This window comes from Dipodomys ordii, unplaced genomic scaffold (genome assembly GCF_000151885.1).
Source record: "Dipodomys ordii isolate 6190 unplaced genomic scaffold, Dord_2.0 Scaffold79, whole genome shotgun sequence".
NCBI classification, from domain to species: Eukaryota; Metazoa; Chordata; class Mammalia; order Rodentia; family Heteromyidae; genus Dipodomys; species Dipodomys ordii.
The window spans coordinates 585,811-601,603 of NW_012267295.1; the positions used below are offsets into that span (position 1 = coordinate 585,811).

Here is a 15,793-nt window from a genome sequence, read left to right on the forward strand (position 1 = left end):
CTGCTCAGTTACTGTAGGATGAGAAAATTAAGAGTGTAAAGAAGAAGAGAGAAATGGTATAGTGTGTGGTGTTGGCTACTGAATGCAGGGGAACAGCTATGTTGGGGAGTTCTCTGAGGTGTGTTTCTCTGTAAATGAGGGCCTTCTATGTGGACTAGAAATCTGAGTCCCCACAGTCACGCACTGCATTCCCTGAGTATTGTGAGACATACCCTCATTGCTGGTTAGAACTGGGAGGTTTCTGCCTTTCTCCAGAATATTCAACAATAATTTGAGAGAACAGTTGAGTTCTTCTCAGAGTTTGGTGAAAAGTGTGTGTTCCATAGGCTGTATACGCTGACTTCACAGAAGGCCCCTTGGCTCCACTGTGGGATGAGTCTGGTGCTTCCTGGGAGGGATGTTGAGTGCTTTGCTAGTGTTTTTCTCTTTACCTCTTGGAGGGAGCAGAGTGGTAGAGGTAAGTGGAAGATATTTTACATGTTTGTGGGTCACAGGAACCAAATGAGAAAACCTATAGACTTTACGTAAGGCATCAAATGGCCTGTGCATTTCCAGAAGCACTGGCTTCCTGCACTGGTGCTGTGTCCCCTGGGGCAAGATGGTGGTGTGGGTGATTGTTGGAGCACTGCTTGCTTTTACCCTTCTGCATGTTCCAACGCAAGGGTATTTCTGTGCATCAGTGCCTCTGGCATGCCCCATGGTCAAGCTCTGTAGGAGCCACCAGGTATAAGTCCAAGTATGTTTTAGTTTTGTCGATCCTATGTTTGAGAAAGAGTGTCTTGGCTCGATGGGCAGGTCTTTTGGGGATTTAGGCCATCATTCTTGCGCCTATCAAGAATGCTAAACATCGCCTCTGTCTTCCCCGGCTCCATCACACGGAGAGCGTGTCCTTCTGAAGTGCTCTCCTCAGCTATTCCTAACTTCTCAGTCCAGTTTACACCAAGGGCAGTCACTGCCCTTCACACCCAGCATGCACCACAGGATGGTGTGGATGTCCCAGTGGCCCTCAAGAAGCACTCATCTTGAAGTCCTTGCTGGGAGCAGAGTCATCACTGGGGTTAGGACAGGCAGGGAAGGGACAGCGGGCATGCACATGTGACCCGTCTCTAGCGCTCCACTTTCTCACACGGTGGTGTGCAAAGTGCTCTGTGACAGGGGCAAGGCCACTTACTGTCTCTTTTTCAGTTTTGTTGATGGTCAAGTGGTTGTTCGTGAGGTTTTTGTTTGGTTGCTTTGTTTCGTTTGGCATGGGGTTTGAATTCACGGCCTGGGTGCTGTCCCAGAGCTCTCTTTTGCTCAAAGCCATCACTCTCATCACTTTGAGCCATAGTACCACTTCCAGTTTTCTGGAGGTTAATTGGAGATAAGAATCTCATGGGCTTTCCTGTCCGGAGGCTTTGAACCATGATCCTCAGATCTCAGCCTCCTGAGTAGAGGATGACAGGTGTGAGATACCAGTGCCCAGCTTCAGTTTGTGTTATAAGAGAGAAATGGTGGTGCCAGCCCTGTGGGGGTGCAGCTAGGCCTCAGAGTACAGCGTGCTCACTGCCATACACTCCTGGCGTGCGTTTCCTTCAGCCAGAGCTGGAGAGATCAACACGCCACAGATGGGACCTTGAAGCTGTGCTCTGTAGAGCAGAAAATACCAGTTCCCCATTTCCAAGGATGAGGAAGCTGTATGATGGGCCTGTGGTTGTGTGTTCTGGCCTTGGTGAAATTGTTCACTCTCTGGCCTCATTGTGGCTAGTAGACGAGGGACCTGGACAGTGGGATCTTTGGACTGGGGGTCCTTGTCATGTAAAAAAGGAGAACACAGGCTGACTCTCCATTCTGGGCTCAAGGGGACACCACAGGCTCACACATCCTGCATGGGAGAAGAGGGACAGCATCCTCCCTGCCCCAGTGGCCAGGCAGCATGCAGCCCATCCACAGGACACACCCTCTGGAGTCTTCCTCCAGTGGAGTCCTGAAGCTGCACTCCCAGAGGAGAGCTCCAGTCTGTCCATGTCTCCTGGCTGGTGCCAACTCGAGTTTGTGTCCTATCTGCTGTGACTACCAGCTCCATTTGAAGCCCTTTGTCACAGCAGCAAGCACATCTCCCCCCAGCACCATCCCTTGCTTCAAAGGTTCTTGTCACAGTTGGAATAAAATCCAGACTCTTTGCCTTGCCTTCAAAAACCAGTGGGACTCAGTGGCAAAGTGCTCCAACCACTGGCTGCTCTGGTGCCAGGCTTCCTCCCGCTGGGCTTGTGCATGTTCACATCCCTGTGCAAGAAGCACTCTGCCTGCCCAGCTCACACAGTAGGCTCCAGCTCATCTTCTGAGTCTCAATTTCAAGGTCATTTCCTCAGAGATGCCCTCCATTTTCTAGTCCCTGTCTAAATGAAAGTCCTCTCCTCCTTCTGCAGCATTGCTGGACACTCAAGAAGTCAAGGTCCTTTGGAGGCTCATGGTCCAGACCAGAGCAGAGGGCCTGACGAAATAGTCTATAAAGCTCCAAATGCTAGAACTAGCTTTCTTTCCCATTCTCCCTGCTGAAGGGACAGCAGCTTCCCCTCATCCCCAGCTGTTGGGCTTTGATCTCAGGGCCTTGTGCTTGCCAGGCACTCACTGTACCACGGAGCCCCACACCCAGCCTTTTTCTGCTTTATTTTTCTGGTACAGTATTATGTTTTTCCTGGTACCAGCCTTGGACCAAGATCTCCTACCTGTGGTTTCTCATCTGTTTGGGATTATAGGTTTGTATTACCATGCCTGTCAACTTATTTGTTGACATGTTTCACTACCTTTTTGTTCAGCTGGCCTCAAACTGTGATCCTCCCAATCCCTGGCCTCCCAGGTAACTAGTGTGAGGCATTTCAGCCAAGCCAGGGACAGTATGTGTATGTGTGTACGTATGTGTGTGTGTAAAGTGGGGTTTGAATTCACAGCCTTACACACTTGGCTTTTTCACTCAATGCTGACACTCTACTACTTGAGCCACGCTCCACTTAAAGGGACAGCATTTAAGAAGTAACTCTACAGGGTTTTTTTTTGGGGGGGGAGTCCGGTCGTGGGGCCTGAACTCTGGGTCTGGGCACTGTCCCTCAACTCTTCAGCTCAAGGCTAGCACTCTACTACTTGAGCCACAGTGCCACTTCCGGCTTTTTTCTTTTTGCTTATGTGGTGCTGAGGAATCGAACCCATGCAAGACAAGCGCTCTACCACTGAGCCACCTTCCCAGCCCGAACAGGTGGTTTTCTATACAGATTTCAAATGTTTCAAATGCCTTGAGCTTGTGGGTGGGGTTAGCTGAGATTTGAATATGGTTACAGTAACTATTTGAACTTTGTCTTTGATTATTAAATATGTCATCATGGAAATGTAGAAGAAAATAAGGAAAATTTAAAAGAAAAACAAAAAATGGATAATCTTACCCAAAGATAACTCTCCCTATTACATTTTGGTAGCTGTCCTACTTTTTTTTTAACACATGTAAAAGATTTTAATGAAATTAGGACATATATCCTATAGTTTTGAGCATCTAGTCCTTCTAGCAGTTTTGTATCATAAGTATATTCCTATATTATTTTAAAATTTTAGGTGTGTGTGTGTGTTATACTGGGTATTAAACTCGGATTCTCACGCTTGCTAGGAAAGTGCCCTACAACTTGAGCTATAAAGCCACCAAGCATCCTTTTTGGTTTTGTCTTTGTTTTTTTCAGGCCTGGGCACTTGAGGGTTTTTGTTGTTGTTGTTCGTTTTTGTTTTTTATCAAGGCTAGTGTTTGACCACTTAAGTGAGCCATAGGTCCACTTCAGGCTTTGTTGGTGGTTGGTTGGAGATAAGGGTCTCACGAACTTTTCTACCCAGGCTGGCTATGAACTGAGATCTTTAGATTTCAGCCTCCTGAATAGGTAGGTAGGATTTCAGGTGTGTGTCACCAGCACTTGGTTTTATTTTGTTTTTAAGAAAGAATCCCAATAATTTTCTGTGTATGTGTCCATCCTGGGGTTTGAACTCAAGGCCTGGATGATGTCCTTGAGCTTTTGTGCTCAAGGCTAGTGTTCTACCACTTGAGCCACAACTTTAACTTTACTTCATCCTTTTGGTAGTTAATTGGAGATGAAAGTCTCGTGGACTTCCCTGCCTAGGCTGGCTTTGAACCACAGACCTTAGATTGCAGTAGCTAGGATTTCAGGCATGAGCCACCAGCACCCAGCTCAATAATTTTTGTGGTTTTGTTTGTTTGTTTGTTTTTTGTCAGTTGTGGGGCCTGAACTCTGGGCCTGGGCGCTGTTCCTCACCTCTTCAACTCAAGGCTAGTGCTCTACCACTTGAGCCACAGCACTGCTTCCAGCTTTTTTTGCTTATGTGGTGCTAAGGAATCGCGAACCCAGGGCTTCATGCATACGAGGCAAGCACTCTACCACTGAGCCACCTTCCCAGCCCCACTTTTGTTAATTTTTAAGAAATGCTTTTGGTAGTGCTGGGGCTCGAACTTAGAACCTCACATTTCCTTGGCTAGACTGGTGCTAGATTGGTGTTCTACCATTGGAGCTATGCCTCTAACCCTGCTTTTTTGCTGATTATTTTTGAGACAGAACCTGGTAAGCTTTTAAGTCATTCTGTCAAGTAAAGTTATCATGGTTTATTTGGAGTGTTGCTTATGTGTTCCTGTTTAAAGTCACAGCATTGTCATACTTTGATCCAGCTGTGCCAGTGTGCCCAGGTTCCATATAACTGTCTCCTTCTGTCTTACAGATTGTTTGCTGCATGAAGAGAACTTCTCGGTGAGGTGCCCCAAGCACAAGGTGAGTCACGGGCCCCAGTAGCCTTTGCTTCCAGTGGGGCTGTCTCCTCCTGAGAAACCTAAAGGCCAGGCTTGGAGGACCTTACCCAGGCCTGTCCCACCTACACTTCTGGCACTGAGAGCATGGAGAGGCATTGTGCTGAAGGGATCCTCAAAGAATGGAGCCAAGTACCCTTGGGGTATGAAGGAGCCCGGAGGGTTATGGTATTTTGGAGAGCATTATCAGTTCATTAAAAGAAATTAGAAGATCAGTGGAACTACTGATTTCTACTTTAATTTAGTAGACACCCAGTCCACAGGTTGATAATATGGTGAGCTGTGCAGAATTTCCCAGAATAGAGAACAGAGCCATTTCCTTTCTCTCCCAGAGTATGTGCAGCAGAAACACCCTGACAAAGCAGGTAGTCTCTCCAAGAACGGGTCTCTTGGTCACCTCTTTTAGGAAGACAAGGAGACCAACATTCTGTTTCTGAGCTGACATTGATTGGGGGGGGAGAGGGGATGGGTTAAAGAGCCACAAGGATTGGGATGAAGCTGCAAGCTGTGGCTCCCTGCCTGGCTGAGGTCACACTGACACCTTGTGGTCACTGGAACTCACAGTCTCATTCTCCAGTTAGAGCCAGAAAATACTAGAAAGAACCGTCTGTCCTTAAAAAGCTCCTGAAAGACGCCTATGCTTTTCTTTCCAAATCATTTCCAGAACTAGACCAGGATCTGACAAAATTTTCTTTGCTTTTGTGTATGGTCAGAAAGCCCGTCTGGGTGTCTCCTGTTTGTCATTCAGTACTGACTCTGCTTTTTCTTTCCTTTTCCATGCACCATTCCCGTCCTCACCTCTTCCCCCACCTTTCCCACACTGTCTGTCTTCTGTCCCTCTGTCCATCTCTTGGTTTTGCTGGCATCAGCCTCCCCTTCCATGCCCTCTCCCCCCCTTGCAGAACAAGAACGCAAAAGGCAGCCTCAGCACAGAGCAGTCGGAGCGGGGGTGAGGGGGGCAGTGCGCGCGTGGGAATGGAGAGGACAGCAAGCACAGGTGAGTTGGGGCTGGCCTGGCTCCCACCACTCCCACCCAGCTCTCAGCAAGTGTCATGGCCTCTGGCCTCCTGCTTGCCCACGCCACACCACCAGTGTTGAATCCTGTGAACTGTCGGCATCAAGTGGAGAAAATAGCTTTCTGTTATCCAGCTCCCCAGAATAGCTGTGATGAGGCCTATAAAATTGTTCACTATCATTGCTCCTGAAGGCAGTATGACAGCGTGACAGCGCTAGGACGATCCTGTGGGTGGGGATCCTCTGGCAGCAGTCCACCCTTTTCTCTGTTCCAGAGAGGGACCAAGTCAGAGGTCTCTCTCTTTTTTTGGTCAGTGGTGGGGCTTGGGCTTTGTCCCTCAGCTCTTCGGCCTAAGGCTACCACTTGAGCCACAGTACCACTGGAAGTTTTCTGGTGACTTATTGGAGATAAGAGTTTCGTGGACTTCTCCTGCTCAGGCTGGCTTTGAACCGCCATCCTCAGATCCCAGCCTCCTGAGTAGCTAGGATTACAGGCATGAGCCACTGATCCCCAGCTCAGAGGTCTCTTCTTTTTAATTGACTACATTCTTCTTTTTAATTGACTATATTTCTGTAAAACTTAGAGAGGGGGGATTGTTAGTTTTGTTATTTGGAAAAAAGAAAATTCAAGGTTTATTACTTGAAATACACTCCACTCCTTTTCAAAGGGGAAAAAATTTTCAGAAAGACTTTAAATCTCAAGCAGTTGTGCTGTGCTGTGGTTGCACGTTGGGTGGGAATGTGGCAAGGCTGTCCCTGCATGCACCTCTAGAGAACAGAATTACAAGTTTCGGGCTTCTGGAAGTATGATCTCCATTGTCCTGAGCTTGCTGCTGCTCCCCCCCCCCCCCCCCCCCCCCCCCCCCCCCCCCCCGCTGCCCTGCTCAGTTACTGTAGGATGAGAAAATTAAGAGTGTAAAGAAGAAGAGAGAAATGGTATAGTGTGTGGTGTTGGCTACTGAATGCAGGGGAACAGCTATGTTGGGGAGTTCTCTGAGGTGTGTTTCTCTGTAAATGAGGGCCTTCTATGTGGACTAGAAATCTGAGTCCCCACAGTCACGCACTGCATTCCCTGAGTATTGTGAGACATACCCTCATTGCTGGTTAGAACTGGGAGGTTTCTGCCTTTCTCCAGAATATTCAACAATAATTTGAGAGAACAGTTGAGTTCTTCTCAGAGTTTGGTGAAAAGTGTGTGTTCCATAGGCTGTATACGCTGACTTCACAGAAGGCCCCTTGGCTCCACTGTGGGATGAGTCTGGTGCTTCCTGGGAGGGATGTTGAGTGCTTTGCTAGTGTTTTTCTCTTTACCTCTTGGAGGGAGCAGAGTGGTAGAGGTAAGTGGAAGATATTTTACATGTTTGTGGGTCACAGGAACCAAATGAGAAAACCTATAGACTTTACGTAAGGCATCAAATGGCCTGTGCATTTCCAGAAGCACTGGCTTCCTGCACTGGTGCTGTGTCCCCTGGGGCAAGATGGTGGTGTGGGTGATTGTTGGAGCACTGCTTGCTTTTACCCTTCTGCATGTTCCAACGCAAGGGTATTTCTGTGCATCAGTGCCTCTGGCATGCCCCATGGTCAAGCTCTGTAGGAGCCACCAGGTATAAGTCCAAGTATGTTTTAGTTTTGTCGATCCTATGTTTGAGAAAGAGTGTCTTGGCTCGATGGGCAGGTCTTTTGGGGATTTAGGCCATCATTCTTGCGCCTATCAAGAATGCTAAACATCGCCTCTGTCTTCCCCGGCTCCATCACACGGAGAGCGTGTCCTTCTGAAGTGCTCTCCTCAGCTATTCCTAACTTCTCAGTCCAGTTTACACCAAGGGCAGTCACTGCCCTTCACACCCAGCATGCACCACAGGATGGTGTGGATGTCCCAGTGGCCCTCAAGAAGCACTCATCTTGAAGTCCTTGCTGGGAGCAGAGTCATCACTGGGGTTAGGACAGGCAGGGAAGGGACAGCGGGCATGCACATGTGACCCGTCTCTAGCGCTCCACTTTCTCACACGGTGGTGTGCAAAGTGCTCTGTGACAGGGGCAAGGCCACTTACTGTCTCTTTTTCAGTTTTGTTGATGGTCAAGTGGTTGTTCGTGAGGTTTTTGTTTGGTTGCTTTGTTTCGTTTGGCATGGGGTTTGAATTCACGGCCTGGGTGCTGTCCCAGAGCTCTCTTTTGCTCAAAGCCATCACTCTCATCACTTTGAGCCATAGTACCACTTCCAGTTTTCTGGAGGTTAATTGGAGATAAGAATCTCATGGGCTTTCCTGTCCGGAGGCTTTGAACCATGATCCTCAGATCTCAGCCTCCTGAGTAGAGGATGACAGGTGTGAGATACCAGTGCCCAGCTTCAGTTTGTGTTATAAGAGAGAAATGGTGGTGCCAGCCCTGTGGGGGTGCAGCTAGGCCTCAGAGTACAGCGTGCTCACTGCCATACACTCCTGGCGTGCGTTTCCTTCAGCCAGAGCTGGAGAGATCAACACGCCACAGATGGGACCTTGAAGCTGTGCTCTGTAGAGCAGAAAATACCAGTTCCCCATTTCCAAGGATGAGGAAGCTGTATGATGGGCCTGTGGTTGTGTGTTCTGGCCTTGGTGAAATTGTTCACTCTCTGGCCTCATTGTGGCTAGTAGACGAGGGACCTGGACAGTGGGATCTTTGGACTGGGGGTCCTTGTCATGTAAAAAAGGAGAACACAGGCTGACTCTCCATTCTGGGCTCAAGGGGACACCACAGGCTCACACATCCTGCATGGGAGAAGAGGGACAGCATCCTCCCTGCCCCAGTGGCCAGGCAGCATGCAGCCCATCCACAGGACACACCCTCTGGAGTCTTCCTCCAGTGGAGTCCTGAAGCTGCACTCCCAGAGGAGAGCTCCAGTCTGTCCATGTCTCCTGGCTGGTGCCAACTCGAGTTTGTGTCCTATCTGCTGTGACTACCAGCTCCATTTGAAGCCCTTTGTCACAGCAGCAAGCACATCTCCCCCCAGCACCATCCCTTGCTTCAAAGGTTCTTGTCACAGTTGGAATAAAATCCAGACTCTTTGCCTTGCCTTCAAAAACCAGTGGGACTCAGTGGCAAAGTGCTCCAACCACTGGCTGCTCTGGTGCCAGGCTTCCTCCCGCTGGGCTTGTGCATGTTCACATCCCTGTGCAAGAAGCACTCTGCCTGCCCAGCTCACACAGTAGGCTCCAGCTCATCTTCTGAGTCTCAATTTCAAGGTCATTTCCTCAGAGATGCCCTCCATTTTCTAGTCCCTGTCTAAATGAAAGTCCTCTCCTCCTTCTGCAGCATTGCTGGACACTCAAGAAGTCAAGGTCCTTTGGAGGCTCATGGTCCAGACCAGAGCAGAGGGCCTGACGAAATAGTCTATAAAGCTCCAAATGCTAGAACTAGCTTTCTTTCCCATTCTCCCTGCTGAAGGGACAGCAGCTTCCCCTCATCCCCAGCTGTTGGGCTTTGATCTCAGGGCCTTGTGCTTGCCAGGCACTCACTGTACCACGGAGCCCCACACCCAGCCTTTTTCTGCTTTATTTTTCTGGTACAGTATTATGTTTTTCCTGGTACCAGCCTTGGACCAAGATCTCCTACCTGTGGTTTCTCATCTGTTTGGGATTATAGGTTTGTATTACCATGCCTGTCAACTTATTTGTTGACATGTTTCACTACCTTTTTGTTCAGCTGGCCTCAAACTGTGATCCTCCCAATCCCTGGCCTCCCAGGTAACTAGTGTGAGGCATTTCAGCCAAGCCAGGGACAGTATGTGTATGTGTGTACGTATGTGTGTGTGTAAAGTGGGGTTTGAATTCACAGCCTTACACACTTGGCTTTTTCACTCAATGCTGACACTCTACTACTTGAGCCACGCTCCACTTAAAGGGACAGCATTTAAGAAGTAACTCTACAGGGTTTTTTTTTGGGGGGGGAGTCCGGTCGTGGGGCCTGAACTCTGGGTCTGGGCACTGTCCCTCAACTCTTCAGCTCAAGGCTAGCACTCTACTACTTGAGCCACAGTGCCACTTCCGGCTTTTTTTTTTCTGCTTATGTGGTGCTAAGGAATCGAACTCAGGGCCTCATGCATGTAAGGCAAGCGCTCTTCCACTGAGCCACCTTCCCAGCCCAACTCTACAGATATTACGGGTCCCATCACAATTAGGATACCACTGTGTGTTTGGGTCAGTGTACTCAGTGGAAAGCTCTCTGTTGGGAAAGCTGGACTGTGGAGCCCAAGACAAGATGCTGGAGAGTTGCCAATACCTGTGTTACCATACAGCTCTGTGCCACCAAAGGAGCCAGGTTATCTAGAACCAACTGGCCAAGCAGACAGCCCCATTTTGAAGTTGGGAGCTACCCTTCTGAGTAGTAGTATGGGATGGTGGTCTAAGCCTGAGCTGAGCACTGTCCTGCCCTTCCTCTACAAGCATACCTTTAAAAGGGGGCTATGGCATCTGACCTCAGATCACTCCCCCTGCTCATTCCTAGAAGCACCCATTAGCTCTGCCCTTGTGATTTCCCAAGTGCCTGTGGTTCCTGGAAAGGGCATCAGAGAACCCTTTCTCCGTGTCCTTTGGCTGAGGCAGAGGAGAATCTCCCTGGGATGGTGGGAGCAGTCCCATGCAGAGAGGAGGAGTCCGGAGCACATTTACGAGGGAAGCCATGCTGTTGTGGGTGCATGCTGAGATTGACAGGATGGCTCGGTTGCTGGCCCATAGGCCCAGGGCCTTGCAATTTAAAGTACTAGGGTTTATTTTTAACTCCAGGGTGTTGGCTGGACTGTCATCTCTGCAAAGTGTCTTCCTGCTTATTGGTATTTTCTGTCAAGCAGAAGTCTCCTTTTTGGCAGGGGTGAATATATTATATATGTGCGCTTGTGAATTCTTAGCTCCTGCACACACACAGCCTGCTTAACAGTTTGCACATTAGTAAGCTTTATTGGGGCAGGAGTGGGAGAGTGAGTCTGCCATTTCCTGAGGCTTATTTGTTGGTAGAGGGCACCAGAAAGGATTTAAGGAAGAAGAAAGGGGTGTCGTAGGGACACAAGTCATAGTTCTGATTGGCTTCCGGATGGGAAGACCACCATCAATATCCACTTCTGGTGTGCTTTTTCTGGACTAACTTCTTGGAATCTTTGGTGTTTACTGAGACATTTGTACATGAGATGGGTCGTGAAGCATTCTGAGATGGCCTTGGTATACCTGTCTTCTGCGTGGGTCATTGGGCCCAAGTTTGGGCCCATATGTTAAGGTCCATCTATCCCTGCAAAGCCAGGAAGAATGACACCTCCAGCTCTGTGCGGTGCAAAAATCAGGCTGTGGCCTGCCCACCCTGTCAGGCCAGGTCTCTGGGAAGAGTGCTTTGATACAGTTATGAGAAGGTTCTTCCACAGATTGTCTGGACACTCTAGGTTCAGTCACAGCTGAGTTGTCTTCGGCCACCTCTGTGAAAACTGCCACCAGTGGCTGAGTCACCATCCCTGAAGTTCAAGGAATTTTCTCCTGCCTTTGTTTCTTCTATGCAGAGAAGGTGACCTGTCAGGAGAGGCCTCAAAGTCTGATTCCACACCTACCTTCTTAGATCACCTCTGTCTTCCACCTTGCTTCAAGTTCAAAGCAATTCAGCCTCACACCCACAAAGGGGTCTGAGCATGAAGTCCCTGCCAAAGGCCATTTGCCAGCGCCACTGAAAAGGGACTGTGGCTGGCGGGATCAGGTACCAGCCCCCACACTCAGTGTCTGCTGCTTGTCTTCCAGGTGAGACTGTGGAGATGAGAAGGTGGTGGACACTCGTAAGGGAATGGAATTGTCCTGCCGTGCAGCCACACCCCACCCTGCCCCGCCCCACCGCGCCTGCCCATGCCAGCACTTCCTTCCTGTGTTCTCACATCACACTCAACTGGTGACACCACAGGAAAGAAAGACACAAGATGTTGGAATGGCTATTTCCATGGACACAATCTCCATAGTGACAATGTGGGGGGAGGGGGGAGGGGTGGGCTCATGGGAAAAGGGGGGGGATAAAGGGAGGGATAAAAATATATATATATAAATCTATTTTTAGTCTGGAAAGACTTTGTTTAAATGAAAGGTGCGCTATCCCTTTTGATTCTATTTTAAAATTATCTAGTTAAAGGACTCCAAATTTGTTCCCATGACAGTGAAATTTAAATGTGAATTGAACTGAACAAGCTCTCATCTCATAAAGGATGGGGTGTGGCTTTGATCTTTAGCCTGTCTCACACCAAGTCAGAGAACACTAGACCCAGGACTAAAAGAGCAGACAGACCACAACTGGGCCTTCATCTTGTCACAAGGGAAGGTTCTGGGGGGGGGGGGAGGGAAAGGGGATTTCAAGAGTGGAGGAATGATGTTTAAACACAAAAGTAATTTTTTTTCTTTGCCAGAAACACTACTTATTTATTCTTTTTTAAAGTTTTATCTTTTTGGGGGGTAAAATTGGCAGATGCCCCAAGGTCGTGGCTGAGCCCTGGGTAACTGTGGCTGGTGAGATCCCTGAGAGCCCCTGTCTGGGGCCCTCTGTCCTTGGTACATTCCAGGCAGCTGCTCCCAGGCTCATGGGGACCCAAGGAGGCCTAGGCAGTCCTGCCCGAGAGTAGGCAGGGGCTGGGAACGAATGTGTGTGTGAACCAGGTGGGTGGGTTAAGCTGACCAGAAAACACCCACTTAGCTGTTATTTTCTTTTTGCTTTCATTTTTATAATGGGAAAGGGGGGCTGTTAAGTGTCAGCTCCATGCTATATGATTATGTTGTTTTGTTTTGTTTTGTAAATTGTATAATTTTTAAATATCTAAGTTTTAAAAAAATGAAAAAAAGTACAAAAAAATCTTGTTAAGGCCTTAAGAAGGGGTTAGTGCATCTTTCAGGGGTCACTCTGCCGTGGGGATAAAATAGCTGTTTCACAAACAGTTTTATTTAAAAAAACAAAAAACAAAAAAATCAAAAAATAATAAACTTCATTTTAACCTTGTTTCCTCTATTATTTACTATGAAGTGGATGTGTCTCTTCCTTCCCTCACATCAGCCGCCATTAGGGTTCCTCAGCTGCTCTCAAGGAGAACCCAGCAGCCCTAGTCCCCTCCACCCCAGCCTCAGAGAAGGCCAACAGATCTCGGCTGCCCATGCAGACACTGGGATTTATCCAAATATGAGGACATATTTTTGAATCGACATGATTTTAAAGATTATAAAAGTATAATGCAATGTTAATGGACTTTTGGGGAGAACAAATATCAGAGAAATGTGAGGTGGAAATAAGCTCTTGTGTGCTCATCAATTTGGGTTGCAGAAATGGCAGATTAATTTCAGCCTAATGGCTACATCAAGCCGTGCAGTCCATTTCTCATTTCTTTGCCAGGATGGGGGCGTGGGTGGGTGTGCTGCGCCAGCCGTGGGACTATGTACAGGCAGCTACGGCAAGACCTGCATAGAAATGATTCTTGAGCAGGTTGGCTTCCATTCTAGTCTTGACTTGGATTAACACAGGTAGAATGAAATTAATCGATTTCAGATGTCAAGGACTAAATCACAAAACTTGAAAAATATGTATCTTGAAAATTTTTCCTGCTGGCTGATGTTTGGCACTTTGCCTTTAACTCTTTTGTTCCTTTGAAGTTGCTGATGGTGCCTCAAGGTGTAGCACTCATTATTTCTGGCGTTATTTCTGGTGCCTTTAAATTGGCTTCAGAAATGACCTTGAGCTGAGACATGACCCTGTTTACCACTTGCCTAGAGTCCAGCTGTAACCTCTGGCACCTCAACTTGTGAAGCCCAGCATATGTTGTAAAAGATCATGTGTGTATGTATATAGGTATGCATGTGTGTGCGTATGTACATGCATGAGTAGGCGCTCACATACGTATGTGTGCATATGTACTAGTCCTGAACTTGAGCTCAGGGCTGGAAGCGATCCTTTAGCTTTTTTTTTTTTTTTTTTTTGCCCAAGGCTGGCACTGTACCACTTAAGCCACATCCCCATTTCTGGCTTTTTGGAGGTTAATTGGAGATAAGGGTCTCACCGACTTTCCTGTCTGGGTTAGCTCTGAACCACAGTCATCATATCTCAACCTCCTGAGTAGCTAGGATTACAGGCTGGAGCCACCAGCAGTTTCAGGTCCACAGCAGTATACTGGGCAGAAGATATTCCCACATGCCCACTCCCCACACAGGTACAATCTCCCGCACTGATGAACCCATATCATGCCACGTGGGCAACCATCAAGCCTGCAGCTCACATCACGTTTCACCCTGGTGGTGTTTGTATGTAATACGGGTATGGACAAATAGGGAGTTAAAGGGAAATTTCAGATTTGAAAGATTTTTTTTTTAATTATCATTGTTAGAACTACATACAGTCAACCTCATTACATTCAAAATTTAGGTTTACAATTATTTAAAAAACATTTTTTAATCATACTTTTTAGCCAGGCACTGGTGGCTCATAACTATAATCTAGCTTCTCAGGAGGCTGAGATCTGGGAATTATGGTTCAAAACCAGTCAGGGTGGTAAGATCGATGAGACTCTCCTCCAATTAACCACCAAAAGGCCAGAAGTAGAACTGTGGCTCAAGAGGTATAACACCTGTCTTGAGGGATAAAGCTCAAGGACAGTACCTAGACTGAGTTCAAACCCTAGTACTAGCAAATAAATATGTAAATAAATCACCATCTAAAAAGTAAATATTACAGGTACCAGTGGCTCACTGTGATCCTAACTACTCAAGAGGGTGAGATCTTGAGGATCGCAGCTCAGCCAGCTCAGGCAGGAAAGGTCAGGAGAGTCTTATCTCCAATAAACTACTCAGAAAAGCCCCGAAATGATGCTGTAGCTCAAGTGTTAGAGCATTAGCCTTGAGCACAAAGAGGCTCAGGGACAGTGCCCAGGTCCTAAGCTCAAGCCCCAGGACTGGTCACAAAAAAGAAAAAGAAAAGATGCTGATCTTGATCCTCTGAAGCCTTTAGTTGTAGAGTGTTACCTTCTTCCACCTGGTGCCAGCCTGTAGGATTGCAACCCCAAAGGCTCCAGCTTGGCATCCAGCACCAGCCAGAACTTGGCACACAGGTCCTGCCCTGTCTTCTCTTCCTGAGTAGGAGCTGAGAATTGGGAATTTCCTTTCAATTGCACCGCTGTGCCAGGCAGGCAGAATGACAGAGGTCCTAGTTCCTGTGCTGGCTGAGAACTGTAGCTTTGTAAGTGGTCTCTAGAATTCTCACAAAAATATTTGGAGGACAGTGGTCCAGAGGTCCTAGTCTGCCTCTTGGCTGCAGGATTATGAGGTGCCTCACGTGGCACCATGTAAAGCACCCACCTGTGCACAAGGCATGCTACCCCATTACACAGGAGGTCCCATGTAGGAAGAGGGCAGACCCAGGTGTGGTCTATTGAAATAATTGATCCTGGGAGCTTTTGCAGTGGCCATTTCTGGACAGTCTGGTGCAGAGCTTTGCGTGTGTTTCAGACATGGACCCTGCTTCTGTGTGGTGACTTTGATCTCACTAACGTGCTTTCTTTGCTCTGGGGACACAAGGCCACCTGTCCTGATGGCTGTGGGGACGGTAAACCAGTTGGCACAGCAGTGTGACCAACCAGCAGTGCCTAATGTAAGTACCAATCTTTGGAAAATACATTCTGGTTTTGCAGGTTTTCCTCAAACTACCATATCCTAAGCATAGGCCCCTGGCATGAAGAGGGCATTACCTTTTTTATAGCCTTCTGTGTCACAGCCCTTAATACCTGTTTAGTCTGGCTGCAAGCTGAAAAGGGCCAGATAACCAGGAATGCCTTTGCTAGCTCCACTATGTGTTTTTGGTAGTGTAAGGTAAACATTGCTGCCTAGCTAGACACGGTTGGCTCACGCCTGTAATTCTAGCTACTCAGGAGGCTGAGATCTGAGGATGGCGGTTCAAAGCCAGCCTGGAAAGGAAAGTCCATGGGACTCT

At 48.0% G+C, this 15,793-nt stretch overlaps 1 protein-coding gene across 3 annotated transcripts in view; it reads left to right on the forward strand.

Moving 5' to 3' along the window:
- Tcf20 (transcription factor 20 (AR1)) overlaps positions 1–12,813 on the forward strand; it is a 63,678-nt gene extending 50,865 nt beyond the window's left edge. The window contains exons 3-5 of one of the 3 annotated variants that reach the window (XM_013024920.1): positions 4,744–4,793; positions 5,698–5,825; positions 11,590–11,807. In XM_013024920.1, coding sequence (XP_012880374.1) covers positions 4,744–4,793; positions 5,698–5,781 — 134 coding nt within the window. In that variant the 3' untranslated portion in view covers positions 5,782–5,825; positions 11,590–11,807. Of the gene's footprint in view, positions 1–4,743; positions 4,794–5,697; positions 5,826–11,589 lie in introns of all 3 variants that reach the window. The other 2 variants (XM_013024921.1, XM_013024922.1) reach the window with 2 other exon arrangements.
- Positions 12,814–15,793: the final 2,980 nt, after the last annotated feature.